Source organism: Cydia pomonella, chromosome 16 (assembly GCF_033807575.1).
Source record: "Cydia pomonella isolate Wapato2018A chromosome 16, ilCydPomo1, whole genome shotgun sequence".
Taxonomy (NCBI): Eukaryota; Metazoa; Arthropoda; class Insecta; order Lepidoptera; family Tortricidae; genus Cydia; species Cydia pomonella.
The window spans coordinates 3855224-3875888 of NC_084718.1; the positions used below are offsets into that span (position 1 = coordinate 3855224).

General features: G+C 39.4%; 2 protein-coding genes across 2 annotated transcripts in view; both read right to left on the bottom strand.

The window, feature by feature from the left end:
- Positions 1–1400: 1400 nt before the first annotated feature.
- LOC133526717 (SET domain-containing protein SmydA-8) lies at positions 1401–12707 on the bottom strand. Its single transcript, XM_061863437.1, has 10 exons — positions 12464–12707; positions 10272–10523; positions 9689–9844; positions 9295–9555; positions 8935–9057; positions 8383–8570; positions 6509–6724; positions 4005–4192; positions 2432–2544; positions 1401–1636 (listed from the first exon to the last, which is right to left on the bottom strand). Exons 2-10 carry the CDS (start codon positions 10515–10517, stop codon positions 1481–1483), a joined length of 1647 nt encoding a protein of 548 aa, XP_061719421.1. The 5' UTR covers positions 10518–10523; positions 12464–12707; the 3' UTR covers positions 1401–1480.
- Positions 12708–14506: 1799 nt separating this feature from the next.
- LOC133526718 (SET domain-containing protein SmydA-8) overlaps positions 14507–20665 on the bottom strand; it is a 46448-nt gene continuing 40289 nt past the window's right edge. The window contains exons 7-11 of the mRNA XM_061863438.1: positions 20396–20596; positions 19367–19596; positions 18195–18454; positions 17716–17819; positions 14507–16947 (exon numbers count right to left, since the gene is read on the bottom strand). Of these exons, the coding sequence (XP_061719422.1) occupies positions 16807–16947; positions 17716–17819; positions 18195–18454; positions 19367–19596; positions 20396–20596 (936 nt within the window). The 3' untranslated portion in view covers positions 14507–16806. The remainder of the gene's footprint in view (positions 16948–17715; positions 17820–18194; positions 18455–19366; positions 19597–20395; positions 20597–20665) is intronic.

A 20665-nucleotide genomic window follows, 5' to 3' on the forward strand; every position in this document is an offset into this window, starting at 1 on the left:
GAATCAGCTTCATAGGCAGGGTCACTACCCACTAGGCCAGACCGGTCGTCATTCAATTTTTTCAGAATTATAAAATTTCAGATTCAATAACAGAAACACAAGCGAAGTGAGTTTTTTTTACGAGCCAATAAAGTGTCCCACTGCTGGAACTGCAGCTTCCGTCCAGGTGCTGAGGAATGCGTCCAGGTCGTCCCGCCATCTCCTCTTAGGCCGACGCGTTTACGTTGTGGCACCCACTCCGTGGCTAGTTTAGCCCACCTCTGAGGATGCATTCGTCGTACATCGCCTGCCCAGTCCCAGTCCCACTTTAACCTGTTTTGGTGCACAACTTAGTGTTTCGGTTCCGGTCAATCCTTTTCACCGCACCGTTCCAAGCATGTTGCGTTCGATGGCTCTTTGGCTAACCTTCAGAAGTGATTATTCTAAGTAATTAAGAATTTTAACCCAGGCGAAATACTCAATATTTAGACTAAGAGCAAATATAAATTGCCTGTAAAAATAGATAATGTAACCAATGACAGAATACAATAAACCGGCCAAAAGCATGTCGGGCCACACTCAGTGTAGGGTTCCGTAGTTACTCTTCCGTCACAATAAGCTAAACTGGAGCTTAAAGTATACTAAATTGTTAACCAAGGGATGAAACGGTACCTTTCACCAGAGTTAAACAAATAGGCAAATTTGCATAATCAGTACCTAATTAAAGTAAGTCTTTTTACTATGAAGGGGAAACTTTTTGCGATAACTCAAAAACAGCTAAACTGATCATGTCCGCTATAGTTTTCATTTAATGTATTTCTTAAGCTCTACTTCCACGATTTTTTTCACATTTTTTGGACCTATGGTTCAAAAGTTAGAGGGGGGGGACACATTTTTTTTTTCTTTCGGAGCGATTATCTCCGAATATATTCACTTTATCAAAGAATGTTTATATGTAAGTTTTGAAAGGCCTTTCCAACGATACCCCACACTGTAGGGCGAAGCAAAAAAAAAATCACCCCCAATTTACGTGTAGGGGAGGTACCCTAAAAAAAAAAATATTTTACATTTTATTGTACGACTTTGTCGGCTTTATTGATTTATACATCCATGCCAAATTTCAGCTTTCTAGCACTAACGACCACGGAGCAAAGCAAAGACAGACGGACATGGCGAAACTATAAGGGTTCCTAGTTGACTACGGAACCCTAAAAACAATTGCTATGCGAAGGAATAAAAAAAACAACAATTAAATTAACTCAATTTATTTGACTAGTTCTGTATATAGGGATCAATAATAATGAAAATGTATTGTATCCTAAGTAAATTAAGTATTAAGTACGGAGCGAGCTCTATATCAGGGAACCCAGCCAACATGACAATCGTGGAGAGAAAAAAGCAACCGACTTTTAAATAATGTATGGAAATTGTCGATTGTTATTTTGGTTAGCCCCCCTAGTCATGCGCCATAAGAACAATCTTAATACGCTTGCTTATATGATTAAAGAGGTGATGGTAGATTAGCAGCCAAGTTCTTGATGAGCTCGTCCATATGTATGATGTTGGAGCGCGCCTGCTGGGCGATGCGGCCCTCAGGCAGTTCCGGGGGCTCGTGCTTGAGCAGTTGTACGGATTCCAGAAGAATTCGTCGTGATTCCTGCAAAACACGCAAATAAATTTCAGTCTGTAAATTAGAATAATTAGGGGCCTTGTTTGAAATATTGTAGTCGGTTGTAAAAAGACAAATATGTACATGTACTTAGGATATAGGTAAGCATTTTATATAAAGTAAAAAAATTGGAGCGAGAACTAGAGCGCATGCGCTGAATATGTGGGGCGAACACTCGTATGTCGTATAGTGGTTAAAGGCTATGTATGATGAACCCTCGTGGATTTCAGCTGCCGCTCCGTTGGTGGGTTCAGGAATGGCAGCCACCGAAACACGTAAAAAAAATTGTCATCGCCTCTCGTTTGATACTTTGCCAGATGATAGTTCAGATGCTATTGTTAATTAAAAAAATCGTTAATTAAAAATAGCCAGTTATATCGCGGTGGTAGGAACGTCAGCTGGTCGCATGAACGTGTAATAAATAAGCGCTTTACCTTTTTATGATAGCAATAACAAATCTTGAAACTTTGCATGTAGCATTTCATCAGGTGAAACGTCTGAAACGCTATAATCAGATTATGCAATTTACACATTACGCATACTTTGCGGACATAAAGTGGTACGGCGCGTTCATTTTACAGCTGACGGTATTTCCACCGCGATACAACCGGCTGACGGTTATTTATATAAAACAGCATCTAAATTATCATCCTGACAAAGTATCAGCCGGGAGGCGATGACTGACGATATATGCTCCTGGCCCGCGGTCTATGACGATTAGGGTGTTGCAACAGTAACACTGGTACAGTTGTCATCCAAATGTATTATATTCGTAAGACATACCGTGATATATCCGAGCATGACCCCTGGCCCGTCAGTCATGGACTTCCTTCGCCCTGTCTCTGCCACTGCAGCGTGAAGCTCGAAGAGCAGCGTGCCCCGCAGGCGGACCTCCGCTGCAAACATTGATTTTATAGTGAATGGAAATGTCTTGACGTATCTTTTCTGCTCAAACTAGCTAAATGTTTGACTATATTTAACTCAACTACGACTTTTTAGGTAATAAAGTCTCCTCCTCTTTATAAGTCAACTAAAAATGTAGCCCTTCTATGTAATTCGCGTCACAAAAACGAATCAAATGACCAATGACACCTCATTTGCTAAAATAAGCTGATTAGTTTTAACGCTACGGCGGAACACATAACACAACCATACTAAAATAATTTATAACCCTTCCCGTCGTCGGATAAAAAAAGAAACATTATCGTACCAAATATTCGCGACATCTATGTATGTAACACTGATGAAACGTCGCGAAATAAATATTTGATGAGTTTTAAAACAAACCTACACGTGTAGCGTAGTAGGATCTCTAGATAAGACAGATGATCAGAATCAGTTCAATCTTTCTTCAAGCGCAGAATTTAATCTAAAAGTAAAAACCACCACCAATTTAATGTAAAAAAAAAATTGACATGATGTGTTATTAATATTAGGACTTGATATGAATGAATGAATGAATGAATATTTTTATTACATGTAACACATGGACACATATTTTCATTAGTAGAACTTACAAACTAAGGGGTTAGTAGGTACAACAAACACTAATTTAAAATAAAACAACACTGATGGGGGAATGCAATCCCTCACAGTGCGACAAGTAGGGACAGTCGACCCTATCCGCTATCATTCGTAGGATGCTGTTGGGACTGCCACGCACCCGGCGCACCAGGGATGCTGCGCGTGAACGCATGGTAGTATAAAAACAGTCCACGCGCGCCGTCACGAACATCCCTGATGCGCTACAGAAACGGGGCAGCCCCATCAGCAGATATGACTTGCAGTGCAGTGTTGGTACATGCAATGTCCACCGCGAGTCGTGTCAGGCGTAAATTACTGTGTGTACTCGTATATTCATATCATTTTGCCAATGAATGTTATCGCTCACTGGAGCCAGTCCTAATCTAACTCGCTCCACTGACCAATCAGCTAGGCTAATAGAGCACTATATCCAGGTAGAGGTAGTTGCTGCCTTAATAAAATCTAGTATACCCGCTTTTATTACCAGGTGCTAAGGTAGATGTAGATGAGCAATGTCGCGACAGAGTTGTGCCGCCTTTGTTCCGCATATCGAGGACACATTTTAGACTGGTTAGTTGGTTACCGAACCAGCGTTCCACTCGCCGGCACTCCGGCTCCTCAGGACCACACAAAAAATCGCAAATTATATTTCCATTTGTTCATTTTGAATCTTATTTCAATTACCATAGGAGTTGTAATTCAATAACCAGTTAAAGTGACCGGACCCTTTTTTTTGCAGGTAGTGGCACGAGCAGTTTTAGTTACTTAACAATAGACAAAGGATTAGCCGGGCCAGCTACAAATCTAACGACTATAAAAACTCTTATATTACCAGGTGCCAAGGTCTCCAGTAGGTCAGCAATGCCGCGACAAAGCTGAGTCTTCAGTAGAAGCCTGTCATCGCTCACTGAAGCCAATCCCAGCTCGCTCTCCTGGCCAATCAGCTGGGCTAGAGCTAGAGACACGTCTGTCAGGTAGTAGTGCCGAGGGTACAGGTAGGTACTGCAGTGGTTTATGAACCTGAGAAAGGAATTACCTTATAATTAAAATGTAACATGGATTAGTTGATTACTTAAAAAAAACAAACATGGAACAAATAAAAATAAAGACTAAGATGCCCATTTGAATTCTTTTTCGGGTACTAGAGACCTGGGTCACTTTTTACAAGCTTTTATTTACTTTCACCTGACCGTTGTCTGTTTGTAATCAAATCTTGCAAGTTAAATTTGACCCACTTCCCGGATGCAGCTAAAAATTTGCATACATATGTAAGTCGGGTGACAACGCAATATTATGGTACCATCGAGATGATCTGATGATAGAGACAGGAGGTGGCCATAGGACCCTGTGATAAAACAACGTAACCTAATTGTGTTTGGGGTTTTTAGAATTGTCTCGATGGATATTAGTTACTTGTGGAAAGAAAAGTACAGTCAGCGATAAAAACTTGTACCAAAAATGATTTTTTTGCCAAAAACTTATTCGTAAATGACATATCTATTAGGTAGTAAATTGATGAATCAACTCACAGAAACTTAATACTTATATAGAAAAAATTAAAATTGTGTAACATCACACTCATTCTGTACATTGTATCAATTAGGTTCCTTGAGAAGTTTACGTACAGTCGAGTCTGAAAATATCGATACAATAAATGTGCTAAAAATATGTATACACTACCTTAATATGGGCAATAAAGTCGTGTATACATATTTTTGGCACTTTATTCGTATCGATATTTTAGACGTGACCGTACATATATGTAAATGGCATACCGTTAGGCACTAAATACAACTACAATAGAAATCGAAACTGACAGAAAAATTACAAATTTCATAATAATTATTTTCGTGTTGACAGAGTTCTAGCTTCTTATTTGAGACGCTGTTAAAAAAAAAGCGGCCAAGTGCGAGTCGGACTCGCCCATGAAGGGTTCCGTACCATTTATGACGTATTAAAAAAACTACTTACTAGATCTCGTTCAAATCAATTTTCGGTGGAAGTTTGCATATAGTAATGTACATCATATATTTTTTTTTAGTTTTATCATTCTCTTATTTTAGAAGTTACAGGGACATACATTATACCACCTTGGAAGTGTCTCTCGCGCAAACTATTCGGTTTAGAAAAAAATGATGTTAGAAACCTCAATATAATTTTTGAAGACCTATCCATAGATACCCCACACGTGAGTTTCAGTATGTAGGAGGTCAAGTATGGGGAACCCCCAAATATTTATTGAGAGTTTTTTCTATTTTTGTGTGAAAATCTTAATGCGGTTCACAGAATACATCTACTTACTAAATTTCAACAGTTCTTATAGTTTCGGAAAAAAGTGTCTGTTACATACGGACGGACAGACATGACGAATCCATAAGGGTTCCGTTTTTTGTCATTTGGCTACGGAAACCTAAAAACGCGGAGAAGATAAGCCTCTGAGAAAAAACTTGCTGTTAGTTATTTAACAATAAAAGTTTAGTATATCTTCGCTAAGCAGCAGACGATAAAAGAGGAGCTCAACAAAATTAATGGGATAAGGTTGCTAGAAGCGTTTTTGAATTCCGCCAGAAAGTCGCTTAGATAAGGAAGAGGACCTAATTTGTCTTAAATGAAAATCAATCTTACCAAAGATGGCACTATGGCCTATACCTTTACGTCCAGAATAAAAAAGCAATTAAAAATAAACCGGCGAAGAGCATGTCGGGCCATGCTCAGAGTAGGGTTCCATAGTTACTCTTCCGTCACAATAAGCTAAACTGGAGTTTAAAGTATAGTAGATTGTAAACCAAGGGATGAGCTGTGAATGTACGTCTTTTTACTATGAAGGGGAAACTCTTTGCGATATCTCAAAAACAGTAAAACTGAACATGTCCGCTATAGTTTTCATTTAATGTCTTTCTTCATTTAATACTTCCACGATTTTTTCATATTTTTTCGACCTATGGTTCAAAATTTAGAGGGGAAGAAAAAAAAAATGTGCCCACATTTTTTTTTCTTTCGGTGCGTTTATCTCCGAATATATTCACTTTATCAAAAAATGTTTGTTGAAGACCCCTATTAAGACCTTTCCAACGATACGCCACACTGTAGGGTTGAAGCAAAAAAAAAATTACCCCCCTTTACGTATAGGGGAGGTACCCTAAAATAATTAAATTTTTAGATTTTATTGTACGACTTTGTCGGCTTTATTGATTCACATATCCATGCCAAATTTCAGCTTTTACGACCTAACGACCACGGAGCAAAGCCTCGGACAGACAGGCAGACAGACAGACAGACAGACGGACATGGCGAAACTATAAGGGTTCCTAGTTGACTACGGAACCCTAAAACTACCTTTCACAAGCATCAGCATCTCCCTTCGGCATGATGCTGAGCTCCCTCCCGATGTCTTGCAGCAGCTGTTGCATGATGGCGTCTGAGACGGCGTCCTTACAGACCCGGCAGATCCACATCTTTCGGTCCAGGTTCCGGGTCGAGGGGTCTGGGGACTTGGTCTTGTGGAGGATTGGGACGAGGAACGTCTCCGGGAGGAGGTAGCCTTTGCAGTCCCTGTGGAGATGGAATGAGCGTCGTTTTAAAATATAATACAGAATACTGGTAGGGGAGCGTGGGGCTTGTATTAACAAAATTCAAACTTCTGCACATATCTGTATGAGTTATGAACTTAATGTTAATATTTAAGTATCTACATGACGGAAATTTATTCATCTTTCCTATTGAGATGCAAAATGCCTATTAGTTTGCTCAGTTTCAAACAACGGTTAATACCTACTTACCCCGTGTTGGGGATACGTATTAACAATGAAGGGTAAGAATTAACATTTAGTTTGCTGTTTAAAGGAACGCCTTAAATTTAAAAATAAAACCCATCACACCTTTTATTATTACGTAACAAGTTTACATGTTATAAAATGAAATCTTCTCTTAGAGAATAATTAAAAGTTCTACAAACAGGCAATCAATCAGTCTTACAAAACCCAACATGCCAATCGCTTACGGTCCGTCGCGATCGAAATGTAACTGTCACTGTCGCACTAATATGGAAGAGTGATAGAGAGACAAAGCGCTTCATTGTCGTAGCGGAAGCAATTTTCACCCTGGCTAGGCACTCACACACCTCAGTTTTTGCAGATAGGCGTGTGCCTCATTAGATTTATGTAGGTAATCTTTTAATTGCGAACACCATGCTTGTTTGATTAGTTTGATAACAGATCTTTGATCTCCGTTTTCTTATCAACTCGTCACAGAATATACTTATAAGATAAGGTTCCTTAGGTCTGTTTTCTAGGGCACGCAATGGTTTACTGCAAATAATGTGTTACGTAGGTAAATTCTTTAAATAATGTTGTTGTTGTGAGAATCTTCTAGAAGTTAAATAAATTTTCCTCCTATTCCTAAACTTCTACCACAGAAATACCTAAGGAAACCTAAGTTTTCTATGCCTCTAGTATTTGGATAGGGAATATTACGCGAAACTCTGCGTAGGGGGCGCCACAACCACAATCCATCAAAATCTGAGGGTCTACCGCGAAGCGAGAGAATCGAATTTTCGTTATCTAACCTCTCTATCACTCTTGCATATTCGAGCGATAAAGACGCAGATAGCTAACTTTCACTTTTCGTGTTTTCCTGTAGGCCCTCTGTAAACACCTCTGTGAAAACTTGTCAGAAAACAGTTTAAGGCATAGTATATATAAGTTACTTTATGGTTTACTAAGGTGCTAGTGCTGCACTCTGGCGTCAGAACATTGCAGTAATACTCCCCATTATTATAATCGCAAAAGTCAAATGATTTTTTTTAACAAAAAAAAAAGCTGTACTTTATGAAGTATTGGGACATTAGACTTTACATCTTATACCTTTAAACGAGCAATTCTTGTATATTTATAGATATATTTCAGAGATATCGGAAACGGCTCTAACGATTTCGATAAAATTTTCTGCTAGGTCTTATCTCAGGGAAAACGCGCATTCCTGAGTTTTTATATGTTTTCCGAGCAAAGCTCCGTTTCCCAGATATTGTTTACCTAACTTGGAATAATGGATGACTCACGCTAGACCAGGCTTTATCAGAAGAGTTAAAAAATAGGGTCACGTACTGTTCTGGTTTGCCCCTCCGACTGAACTCTGGAAATTCCAGGGACGACCTGCTTCTTTAAAAACTTGTACAGCTCCATGATTTATTTCTCAAAGTTAACCTCACTTACTTCTTTTTACATTTAATGGCGCTGTAATTAGTCCCAAGTTCCGTGGGATCCGCACATCGCGCGCACGCGCACTCAAAGAACTTGGAGTCTGCGAGATGATGGCGACGAGCTTCGGTGCCCCAGAGAGGGTCTGTGTAGCAGACGGTGATATGGCTGCCTGAGGGGATGTCCTGGCCGGCGCATAGGACCTGGAGAGCAGGCAGTGGTTTAAAAATGGTCGAGTGAATAGTCTTTATTCCGCACTAAAAGGCGAGGGCTTAAATTTCGGATCATGCTTAAACATAGTTTTCCTTTTGGATTGAATGGCCCGCCGGAAGTTGTTTTCGTAAAAACGAAGGCCAGCGCAATTTTTTGGAATTAGGTGGATAAAATACACCGAGCCGTTTCTATGGAATATATCAGTTCTTGTTTTAAAGAACGAAATGACAGTAATAGCGACAAAAACTTCTCTTTATGTGTTAAAGGCTATGTACTCTCTGTCTCCGCGATGTCTCACGTCATAAATTTTCCATTAATTCCGTTCACTTTTATCTATATCTATTATATACTTACAATCTGTCCATCAGAAGTGAAGCTCTTGTTGCAATTGGCGCGGCAGTTGTGCTCCACCATGGAAATCCGATCGAACACTGACACATACTCCGGCTCCAGTAACGGTACTTCGTGACCGTTTATCTGTAAATAAAATCAAAATGTCAAGCCACAGAAGACCAGAGGAGAGAAGCCAGAGAAGCCGGCAGCTAGTTTAGATGGAAACAAAAGCTTCATTGTTATAAAAGATGCCGTAAGACTAGCCGCTGTAAAAGTGCAGGGTGCTAAACTTTACACACAATTATTTTTGCAACATTACAGCCACTAAACTCACTTGCAAAGGATCAAGGAACTTATATGACTTGTATAGACTAAAGTTACCTGTAAAATCCCGCAGCATTTCATAATCTCCTCCTCACTGAATACGCCCTCTAACTTGAAGAACTTCCAGATAAACTCCGCGATCATCTTCCTATCGTTCTGCCATTTGTCTGTCCCACGGCGGTCTTCGCAGTGTGACTCCAGGGCTTGGAGTTTCTCCCAGAGTTTGACGTCGTGGTCGCGCTGGTAGAGGCAGCGGAGGACCGTGATGCACTGGTAGTTCGGGTGCGGCACGCCAAATGATGAGGATGGTATGGATACCTGAAATAAAAGTTGGAGATGGGGTGATAGATAAGAAATATTTTGAAGTAGGAAAATCATACATAGCGGAATTGGACTTAGAATGAGAATAACATATTGAAGAAGGGAAGACACAGAGAACATTTATCTTTACCTTCTCCCCTCTTTTCTCGGTATAGTGACACTCTGGTGTATGATCTTCACGCATGGTGCAGTCTCGAGAGCAGAAGGGCCACCCGCACAGCTCGCAGTCCACCGATTTACCGGCTTCCAACTGCTTGTAGCAACCCAGGCATACTGGTGGAGTCACCTGCAACAGTTTATTGCTACTATGTAGGACCTACATTGTATGTTGATTGGTATTCTCCAGTCATAGGAATAGTTGTGCAGAAAATGGAACACTTAAAGGTTAAAATAAATAATCGGAAAGTTAATAGGATCATTTACCGATCTTGACCAGTGTGCACTGATACATTTTCTGCTTCAAATGTTAATACCTTTTCTTACGGGTGTGATGGTTTCTTACATTTACGGAGCTTTTTTTCGTTCTCGTCCTTTCAAAGGCTGTAAATATCCAGTAAAAAGAAGTTTTTACTTTACCAACATGTCACCAGGCACGATTCCCTGGTCGCTTCAAGGAACCTTCCAAACTTTTCATCTCCTTTCACCCTGACTGGAGTATAAGTACATTGGTGCTGTCTTACATGTTTTGTAAATGATGAAGGAAAGGAACTTACTTGCGAAGGTCCAGTTATCAGTGGCTTTTCCTTTACCACAACATCACCAGGCTTGATATCCCTAGTAGCTTCCAGGAACCTTCCGACCTTCTCATCTTCCTTCACCCTGACTGGCGTACATTGATGCTTATGCTGTTTCCAGTGCTGTTTTTGATGCTCTCGTGAGCAGTAGTGGACTTCTTGGCAGCCGGAGCATTTTTGGGAGGACGGTGCGAGGCAGACGTAGCAGGAGCCTAGGGATTTCATTGTGATCTGAAACATGGAGGTAACTGTTGTTGAAACGGAAACGAAGTCATACGGGCTTTAGGAAGTTTTAAGGATTTTTTTACTATACCACGTCGGTGCCAACAAGCATACGGCCCGCCTGATGGTAAGCAGTCACTGTAGCCTATGTATACCTGCAACTTCTGAGGTGTTACATGCGCGTTGCCGACGCTTTAAAAACCTGTACACTCCTATTTTGAAGAACCCCATAGAACCTCGGGAAAACCTCGGCAGGGAGCTCATTCTACAGCCGGATCGCATAGTGCGCGACTAATTAGGCTTTAGGGTATGAGATTGAATACGAGCGGTACGGTGATAGTGAAGAAAGTGGCCGTTGGATCATGTCAAACAAATAGCATTTATAAACACAAAATACCTTTTAATACTTTTATGCAGATACAGATTTGTGAGATCCCAAACTACGCAGTACATCTTATATGTTTGATTTTGTATACTTATGTATGTTGTCTATATACAGGATGAGATTGTTACGTTTGACGCAGAGGGGTGAATATATATGGTCATACTGAAAAACTTTTACTATGGATCAAAACCCTAAATTGCGTATTCCATAGAAAAAAAATTACATGTGATTTACCACAATGTATGAGACGGCAGATTTTTATTATACAATTTTGGAGTTGGCCCCATAGTAATAATTCTTCAATAAGACCTGTAGGTCTGTGGGGTTCCACCCACATGCACATGCGTATGGTCAAATATAACAATTTCACCCTGTATTTTTTAGTTTAGTTATTTTTAGGGTTCCGTAGCCAAATAGCAAAAAACGGAACCCTTATAGATTCGTCATGTCCGTCTGTCTGTCCGATTATGTCACAGCCACTTTTTTAATTATATTACATAATTATGACTTTTACATCAAACAAGTAGATGTGGTAAAAGTAGAAACGAAACGGCCATGCATTAAACATTATAATATGCAACAAACATTGCTATTAAAAATTACAAGGCATGTGTAAGGCTGAGATTTAAAATCGACGCTTTTCGCACGGAGTACAGAAAAAGTATATTTCAGGCTTTTCATAAATTGTAAGTATTGTAACTAATTTCGTTAACTAATTAGTGACAGATTATATATTAACGCAAAAAAAATTAGCTAGTACCTATTGTAAATAAATCCCTTACGATTTCTTTGATATTGGTTTTGTAAATCGCTTCTAAAACTATGATATAGGTAACTTATCAATGCTTAAATACAGGATGTAACAACAATAGTGGGGATCCGTTTAAGGGCATATTGGGTATCGTGTTTTGATTGGGAAAAAGTAGAAAAAAATATTTTTACGCGATTTTTTTTCCATGTGACAAGTCACCCAAGTCGGCCAATCCTCCATACAAAGGCAACATTATTTCGCATCAAAAAAGTTTTCGTTTACTTTTTCCTAACCAGCCCGCGTAGCTAACATGCCAATCGCTAACGCTCCGTAGCGTAGCGTATCTCTCTCTTTCTCACTCTTCCTTATTAGTGCGAAAGTGACAGTTGCGTTTCATTCGCTAAGGGCCGTTAACGATTGGCATGTTGGCTACGCGAATAGAAGACGTCCTTAAATGGATCCCCACTTTTTTTACACCTTGTATACGAGGGAATCATTTCAATGCAACTAGAGTAAACTAGGTCGGCAAGCTTTTGCGCTTCTTTTTTGTTTTTAGACAATAATTAGGCATACTTGCGTTGTATAGAATGTTGTCTATGAATGCATTTACCTAACGTACCTACGAAATAAAAATTCGCACAACACTACTAAACTATTTAAAATCGTTTTACAATTTCCGTAAATCCAATGTCTCGATGTGATTTTTATATCATCCATTCACCAAAACTACTTGCCACCAAAATTGTAAACACTTGACTTACTGTTATAACTTTTGGGCATAAAAATTAGAATATAAATACGACCCAAGCATACCTTAGTTTAAGGATCCACTATCACAACGAAAGCTACGCGCCACGTGCGTGCGCGCCGGGAGACTGCATGCGATGGCAAAAATAGCATCGTGCTGAAAGTACTGAAGATACTCGAAGAAATTTGAGGCCGGCGTTAAGGGAATGTTACACGACGCGTTTTGTCGGGAGGAATCGGAAATTAATTGGGAGGGAACAATTTCCCTGCCCTACCGCCTGATAAATCAAATAGGCCGCGATTTTTAGCATAGGTTCTTATCATAGTAAGCGGCGCCTTCTCTAATATAAGAATCCTAGGGAATATGTTGTGTTAAGAATACCTGACGCTAGAACGGTCCGAGAGGTCTTATAGCGAAAATTGAAATTCGCAAATTGCGGGATCCTTGTCTTTTACTAAGACGTAATTAGAGTGACAGAGAAAAATGCCCGCAATTGACGAACTTCGATTTTCGCGGTTATAGCCCTGGACCAAGGCTGGCGACACTTCGTTTTCTATGAGAATTTCTAAATCTATAGGAAATATAAACTGCGTAAGTGTTTTCACGTTATCCTATCTGACATCGGATGTCGGATGATCGTTGGAGCTAGGCAATAGTCCTATTTTTTTGGTTTGAGGTTACTTTTTGAATAGTATACATTTAAACAGTGAATGTATATATAAAAGTGCGCTTTTTAACTTCTATTTCTTTGCGGTCATATCCGACATCCGATATCGGGCCGGACAGTGTGAAAACGCTCTAACGGAAATTGTTTGCACATTTATCCGTAAGATGTCGCTGTTTCATGCAGAGTGGTTTTTGTTTATCTTCTATATTTTGCGTTGATATTCAATGATTTTTTTTGATGATGGTTTATGTTTTGATTGTTACATTACCTTACCCTTGGTGTTTACTGATATAACAAAGCCTCCCTATATCAAAATGGTTACTTTAGACTCATTCCTTACAGACCAATACTAGAATATTCCAGTGCATTGTAGATTTATCCGACTGGGTATTTAGCTATTTTTAGGTTACCTACTCACAACAGTGAACACAATTCTTGACAGTTCTCGATCAGTATGGATCATGTTTTTATATTTAGATTTGAGTCACTAGATGGCAGGCCCTACTAAGTGCAATAGATTGTGCTTGAACTGTAGGGGGCAGCACCTGCTTGTAGGCGTTAATTGTTAAAGTTTTTGATTCGATTCAGGCAATGAGGTGACAGAACTTCCAACATGCACGGTCTCAGCTGTACCATAACCCAGATATACAAGATAGGTAGCTGAACTGTAAGGCGTCTGGCTTCCAAACTTACTTACTAGATGTCGTTAGTGGTATGGACCACATCAACTAGATTAGCAAAGGAAATTTGAAATAGAGGTGGATTATCAAAGTAAACTTTGTAGCCACAGTAAATTTACGGTCATCATTCGACACATGATTAAAACTTTTAGAACGCCATTTGACTTTGATCCTTATTATTTCACTGATATGTGTTAAATTTGTTAAATATCAAAAAGTGGCGCCATCTACTTGAGCATAGGCCAAAGGTATGGCGGCATATTTTTGACCGATGGCGCCATAACCATATTAACGTAATTTAGGGAAGAGGGAAAATCCACAAAAATCGGTTAATAGAAGTTGAATATTTTTTTTAGAGAATGATTTCTTTTCGTTAAACATGTCCGTTTCTTAAGCTACCTATTGTAAACATTTTAAGGTGCTATTCAATTTAAAATTGTAGCTTTATTTAATTACCTATAGTCTTCGAACTGGTCACTGTAGACGGCGTCGTTTCTTTTCTTTATCATGTAAAATTGTACTTAGTTATCAGAGGTACAAAACTATAACATCATAACAAATAGGTTACTAAATCATAATAGAGGTATTTAGACATCATGTAGTTTAAAGGACAGCGCCCTCTAGTGGAGAAAGCGAACGGTGGGTCATGATGATCACGCGGACATTATGTACCTGTACCTACCTACTAATACTTATTCCCAATTTTTTGTGGTATAAATTACATTATTCTTAAAAGACATATGTAAATAAAACTCTGAATATAATCTTCTTTAAAAAGTATATATTTAATAATAACATTGAATTAGTAGCTAAAACATTTTTTTTCTTTGTATACAATTCACACGATCATTATTGATTTGTCTTTTAGTAATGGAAGGAATGAATATAATTTCAAAAGTTGTATAATAATAATAAAGGTAGAGATTCATAAAATAGATATTTTGATGTATTTAATAATAAGTTTTTATAAGATAGCATACATAAAATATAAGAGTATTTTAATAAATTATTAATAGAGATTCGTATAGTCAGCCTAAGAGTCACTCAGCATGAACCTTGAGCCCGCTTAAGATGTAGCAATTTGGTATGGTTTTTTACTGGTTTTGACATGAGCTTGCAAAGCAATTTCCGAGCAATAAGAATGGGGCCAGTACAGCGGTGCCACGCACAACGCCACAACGCGATTGATTGATGAGTGATGAGTTCGCATCACGCGCGCGATTGGTCGCAACTAGTTGCGTTAGACTGCACGATTGGCTCGAATTCGTAAGTGACACCACTGAACTAGTACCATTCTTAGTGCCCGTAAGGCTCGTCCTTAGATATAACTATGTCAATGTTGAAATGTGTATCTCTGTGTCTCTCTTCTCTCTTCATTTCTTTTACTATGCAAGTATGATAGAGATCTTGGAATTTTGATAATATGACTACCATTTTTGAGTGACTACTAAAGCTGACTTTATATACAAGTTAATAAGTAGATCACATTTAAATTTCACAGAACGTTTTAAGTTAAATCTAACGTTAGTTTGAACAGTTAAGTGCGATGGTGGATAGAGATGGTGGTGTCCATCTTTATTGAACCAGTGAATCAAATGCTAAGTAATGGGAGCAAAAGATAATATGATTTTTCTCGTCAATTAGTACGAGTATAAAATTATTATGTTGTGTACTTGTATAGCTAGGTTGTACAGTCGAGTCCATAAACATATTTACAAGTCAACGGTCAAAATGTATAAATAATTTACAAGCCATAAAGACACTGACAATTAGGTCGTGTAAAGACTTATATCTGACCGAAACCGGCAAAACGTCCCACTTTGTCGCTTGCCATAAGGACGTGATTTGCTTGTATAAAATAAACTGTCAAGGCGTCCTTATGGTAAGCGACAAAGTGGGACGTTTTGTCGGTTTCGTTCACATATTTTGGAACGTTGATTTGTTAAGATATTTGTGAACTCGACCGTACAGTTAAATACCGATTGTTCTCGACGAAGAGAAATAACAGATTTGTTAAATATAATGTTACATAGCCCAGCTATAACCGCGAAAATCGAAGTTCGTCAATTGCGGGCATTTTTCTCTGAAATTAATTACGTCATATTAAGAGTAAAAGAGAAAGATTCCCCAATTTTAGAATTTCAGTTTTCGCGGTAAGTCTCCTCCTTATTCCAAAAGATACCTGAAAAATAAGACTGAAGACGAAAAACATTACTAGAACAACATAGAGCTATGTTTTAGATAAATACTTCTCAAATGCTAGCGTCTCTAGCGGACCAAAAACAATCTTAAATCACAAATTTCAATAAACCTCATCATCAAAAAGTGCCTTTCAGCCATCAACTGTCAACAATTTTGTACCTTTCATATCAAATATCCTTTGTTATAGATTTTACGTGGCTGTCAAACAAGTGACAAAGTATCGCTTGCTCGCTTAAAAGTGTTTGCTTACGGTGGCGTCCTTGATCGGGTCGCCATTTTCCCGAATGAAGGTTGAGGGAGGCGATGGCTGAGATACACGTCATACTCGTCTAACTCTGCGCATTCATTGTAAAATAGTCTTAGGCAGTAAAATTACTTGATGCAAGTCGGCGTTTCAATTATAAAACATGATGTCAGAAGTGGGATTTTCCAAATAGAGCTTAATCTCTACAGTTCGCGATCTAAAGAATCTGATACAGTCTAGTTTATCCTGCATATATAGCTATCTATTTTAGCTCAGCTAATCATGATAGTATTGAAAGCAATTTATTCTGTTGTCCCTGTCACACAAATGTAATATAACATTTTATAACAGCCAATGTTGGAGCACCATTAGAGAACATTTTTTTAACGCATAGTCCAAACCGTTACAATTAATACTGGCTGTACAACAAATATCAACAGGATGCTAAGCCAGCGTTCCAATCGTATATGCACCGTAGCGTTGGTGCGACAGAGACAGTTGCGTTTCGTTCGCTACGGAGCGTAAACGATTGGCACGTTGGCTAGGCCTTGACCCAAAAACAATCAGCAAAAACATTAAGGTGCATTTTCCAGTCCAAACGGAAGACTACTACGTTCATGAGATCTTGCCGATGATTTGTTCCCAAGTCTTGATCTTCTTGAGGGCATCCTTGGCGGCGGAAGCCATTAGACCTTCGGAGGACTGGGAAGGCTCGAAGCCGAGGATCAGAGCAGCTTCGGAGAGGTAGCCTACAATCTGGAAAAGAAATTATTTATTATTATTATTAAATCATTTATTGCAGACAACATTGATCCATATACATATAACATATATAAAAAGAATTAAAAATAAAAACGAAAATTTAAATCGATTTAAATACATTTAAATATATGCAGTCAATTTGTTGCGGTCAAGCGTCTGGTTGACGTAACCTACCCTAACCCTTTCTAGGCCGCACCAATCTACAAGCTATCCCAAAAAATCGTAATATATTCCAACTCCAGCGCTGAAGAAGATGATTCATTTGAAGACAAGTCACATTTCCCGAAAGTACTATCTAATTTGAACCTTATGTCGGACGGAATGCTAATGTTGAAATTCTATTGGCGCGCATGTGATCAATAAATTGTACTATGCCCGGAAAATAAGCTCCAAGCAAATCCACTCAACGTCGACGACGTTGCTGTATCGGCAGCCAGACATACACATACATATTTTTCTGGCGGTCGATGCTGAGGAACATTTTTTTTGGCATGCATTCTCATCCTCCTTATCTTAATTCCCAGTTGCACACTCACAAAAGGCTCGGGGTCTACGTTTGGCAACCTAATTCCAAGATTTGGCGTAGAAAATGGTTGTTACAAACCAAAGAGAATAAACTAAGTCTTATTGGGATAAGTTCGGTTTCCTCACGATATTGAAGAACCTTACTTTCTAACCGATTATCACCAGCTTGGAAGTCACGCCATGCCTTTAGGCCAACAGTGTTCTATAGAGAATGTGAAAACGACTAAGTATAAGTACCTCTTTCAACCTTGTACGCAGCTCGTCCTTAGAGATGGATTTGCTCTCAAACTTGCGTGTGGTCAAGATCATCAGTGGCGCGTGCAGCTCGTACAGCGTCACACCTAGAATTACAACAATCTCATGTGCCGTAACTTAATATGAGACAAGAAAGTAGGTATCAGAGGGTGAAGTATGTAAAGACCATCTTTTCGTTAAAAGGTTGAGTAAAATTAAGTTTACAATTTTGACACTAAATGTCAGGTCTAAAGAAAATGATATCCTCGTTTTTGTATGTAGTTGCTACGCACGTAAAGCTATTACTAAGTCTTAATTTAATTTTGCTTTGCAGATCTGCTAGTGCATGTGGGTAAACTTATTAAACTTGTTTCATCGAAATATCTCCATTAAGGGACGAACTGTCAGAGTCAGAGGACATCATGTTAATGCAATGAGTTGGTTGTAGTTGCTTCTTCTCGTAACGTAAGCCCAGACCTTACCTCGTAACCTAGAATATCCCGGCTCAATGACATCGAAGGCCTTCATCAGCTCACGGCACACTTCAATCTTCCTGTGCAGCTCGGGCTCGGGCATCTCATGGATGAGGTAACTCGCCGCTTTGCCGTACAGCTGCGACAACGAGTGAAGCGCGGAAAGTCGCAGGTAGTGCCCCCCGTGTATGACGTTCCGGTACTTGTGGAGGAAGGTTTCGAAGCCAGGGACGTCGTCGGCGTCGATTTGCTCAAACTCGTCTGTTAGCCTGGAAAGGTGCGATATTTTTTAATATTTTGATCTCAGATTATGGTATCTCTTATATGTATAGGAAGAAATAATAACTTTCCATTTGTATGTGTATAACTTAGTCGCGCACTTGGAAGGGTTTCCACCGAAGACTAGCGTCGAGGTAACCAAAAGATAATTTGACACCAATCTGACAATGAGTGGAAATCTTTTCAGTAACGTTATAAAGTGTTTTCTATGTCATTTATTACTTAAGTTGTTTTTGTTTAAACGTCCTGAATATGTTTTTATCGTATCTAATAAAATTATCATTGAACTTTACAGATATGACGGATGACACTATCAATGTCATAAAAGTGGTACGAAGCTTACGAAGAACTTCCTTTGTGGCCTTAAAGCGCACGTCGGCTTGCAAAGTTACATCGGGTAAAACCAACATTAATTTTTTCGCCGGCTTTTGAAATCCACCCTGAGGTGTAGCGGATTTGAAGTATTAGTATGGATAATTGGAGTAACTTCAACTTCAACATTTATTCAGCAAATAGGCCACAAGGGCATTTTTACACGTCAACATGCAATTTACATACAAACAAAAACAAGCACATCAACAATTAAGTATAAAATACAATTACAAAAAAACAACTAAAATAATAATAAAAAAAAACAAACAGATACAAAAAAAAATCTAAAATTATTTAAAGGTGTAAATATCTTTAAATGTCAGAACTAAATGACTTTTATCAAATTATCCTTAGAGATGTATAGTCTCTAAGAGTCAAAATTCCGTATGATTAAAACATTCATTAGGATAAAAGAAACATACGAGAACCGAATGAGGTGTCTCACTGTAATTATATACTCAATAAAGTTAGCTTAAACAGACCAGTCTCCACAAACAGCACCCGTTCACGAGTATGACGCGTGAACTAACCTTTTAAGCAGCAGTTGAACAGCAGCCGCCGACATACTGTAGCTGCAGCCGTCGACACAGCCCCACGGCGCCCCGGGCCGGAGCGGCGCGGCGGGCAGCACGCGGCCGGCGCACTTGGGGCAGCGGAAGGCGCTGGCGAAGGTGCCGAGCTCGGCGGGGTCGGCGCAGCGCCGGCAGCAGCAGTCGAAAAACTTGCTGTGTTTGATGTGCTCGCGGCGTTTCAACGTGCCCTGGAATAAGCAAATTGTTAAGGTCGTGTTATATAAAGTCATGGAAGGACCATGGAGCCTTTCCATTTCAACCGCCTCATTTCCGCGGATATGATTTTTATGAATCAGTTTTAAATTTTCCCTTTCGGCCGCAACATGTCGAAGGACAAGGAGTTTTATATTCCACTAAGTTTAAAATTCTATTTAGTTCGCGAGGAAATTCTTAGTTTACCTGATTTTTCATTAATAAAAACACATGAGTTCTGCTTCTAAGTACAGAACCAACCGTAATAAAGCACGTAACTTGACGTGTACTCTCTCTAGCTTCTTTACAGCGTCTGTATGAGTCGTTGTTATAATTTTGCAACGTAACCTATAGGCTTGCTCACAGCTCATCATACTCAGCGTCGTCTGTATGGGTTGTACTAGGCATGCAGTCATGGGTCAGAAGATCATACCTGTAACGTATACGAGTACACGTAGCATAAATACAAAAGATCACCTTATTCGGAACGGCATTTCTTATGGTCGAGACTTATTCGGCTTCTTTTTGTCTGTGGTTCGTACGGCGCCAACCAGGGATCGGAAACCGGTATTTTTTGTATGGGAACGAAAACGGTATTTTTTCGTTCTTTGTTAATTACTTCATTTCTAATTAGGCAATCTAATAATACGAAGTCGTTATCTGAAAACACAACTGAGTCCTACATTTTGAGTATAAAATAAACCGAAATATATGGTTATTTCGATGTTTTTGCAAAAAACCGGTTCCGATCCCTGGCGCCAACAGTCTTCTAGATAGGCTTATTGACCACTGTACCTGTAACGTATACGCATAGCACAGCGACAATAAGTCCCCTGCCTTATGTGGCACGGCCGCTCGTATGGTAAGAGGTCTGTTTGGCTTCGTCTCGGCATCTGTGTGGGTTGTACTCGGAGTGCAGTCGTGAGCCAGGAGATACGCTTGGTCGTAAAGCGCGCGCGCATTAGCCCCACCTCCGCCGACTTCGAAGGCGTTCACCTGAAGAAAACATTCCGGTTTGCTTTTACTGAAAGCCTGTAAGGATGGTTGTGTGTATGTGTATATGTG

Excerpts from the sequence above, each read along its gene's own strand:
- LOC133526717 (XM_061863437.1), bottom strand. The coding sequence starts at position 10,517 with ATGAAATCCCTAGGCTCCTGCTACGTCTGCCTCGCACCGTCCTCCCAA. Across the intron at positions 9,845-10,271 it reads TGATAACTGGACCTTCGCAA|GTGACTCCACCAGTATGCCT; the intron begins GTAAGTTCCTTT and ends AAACTGTTGCAG. Across the intron at positions 6,725-8,382 it reads GCCATTAAATGTAAAAAGAA|GGACTGCAAAGGCTACCTCC; the intron begins GTAAGTGAGGTT and ends CCATCTCCACAG.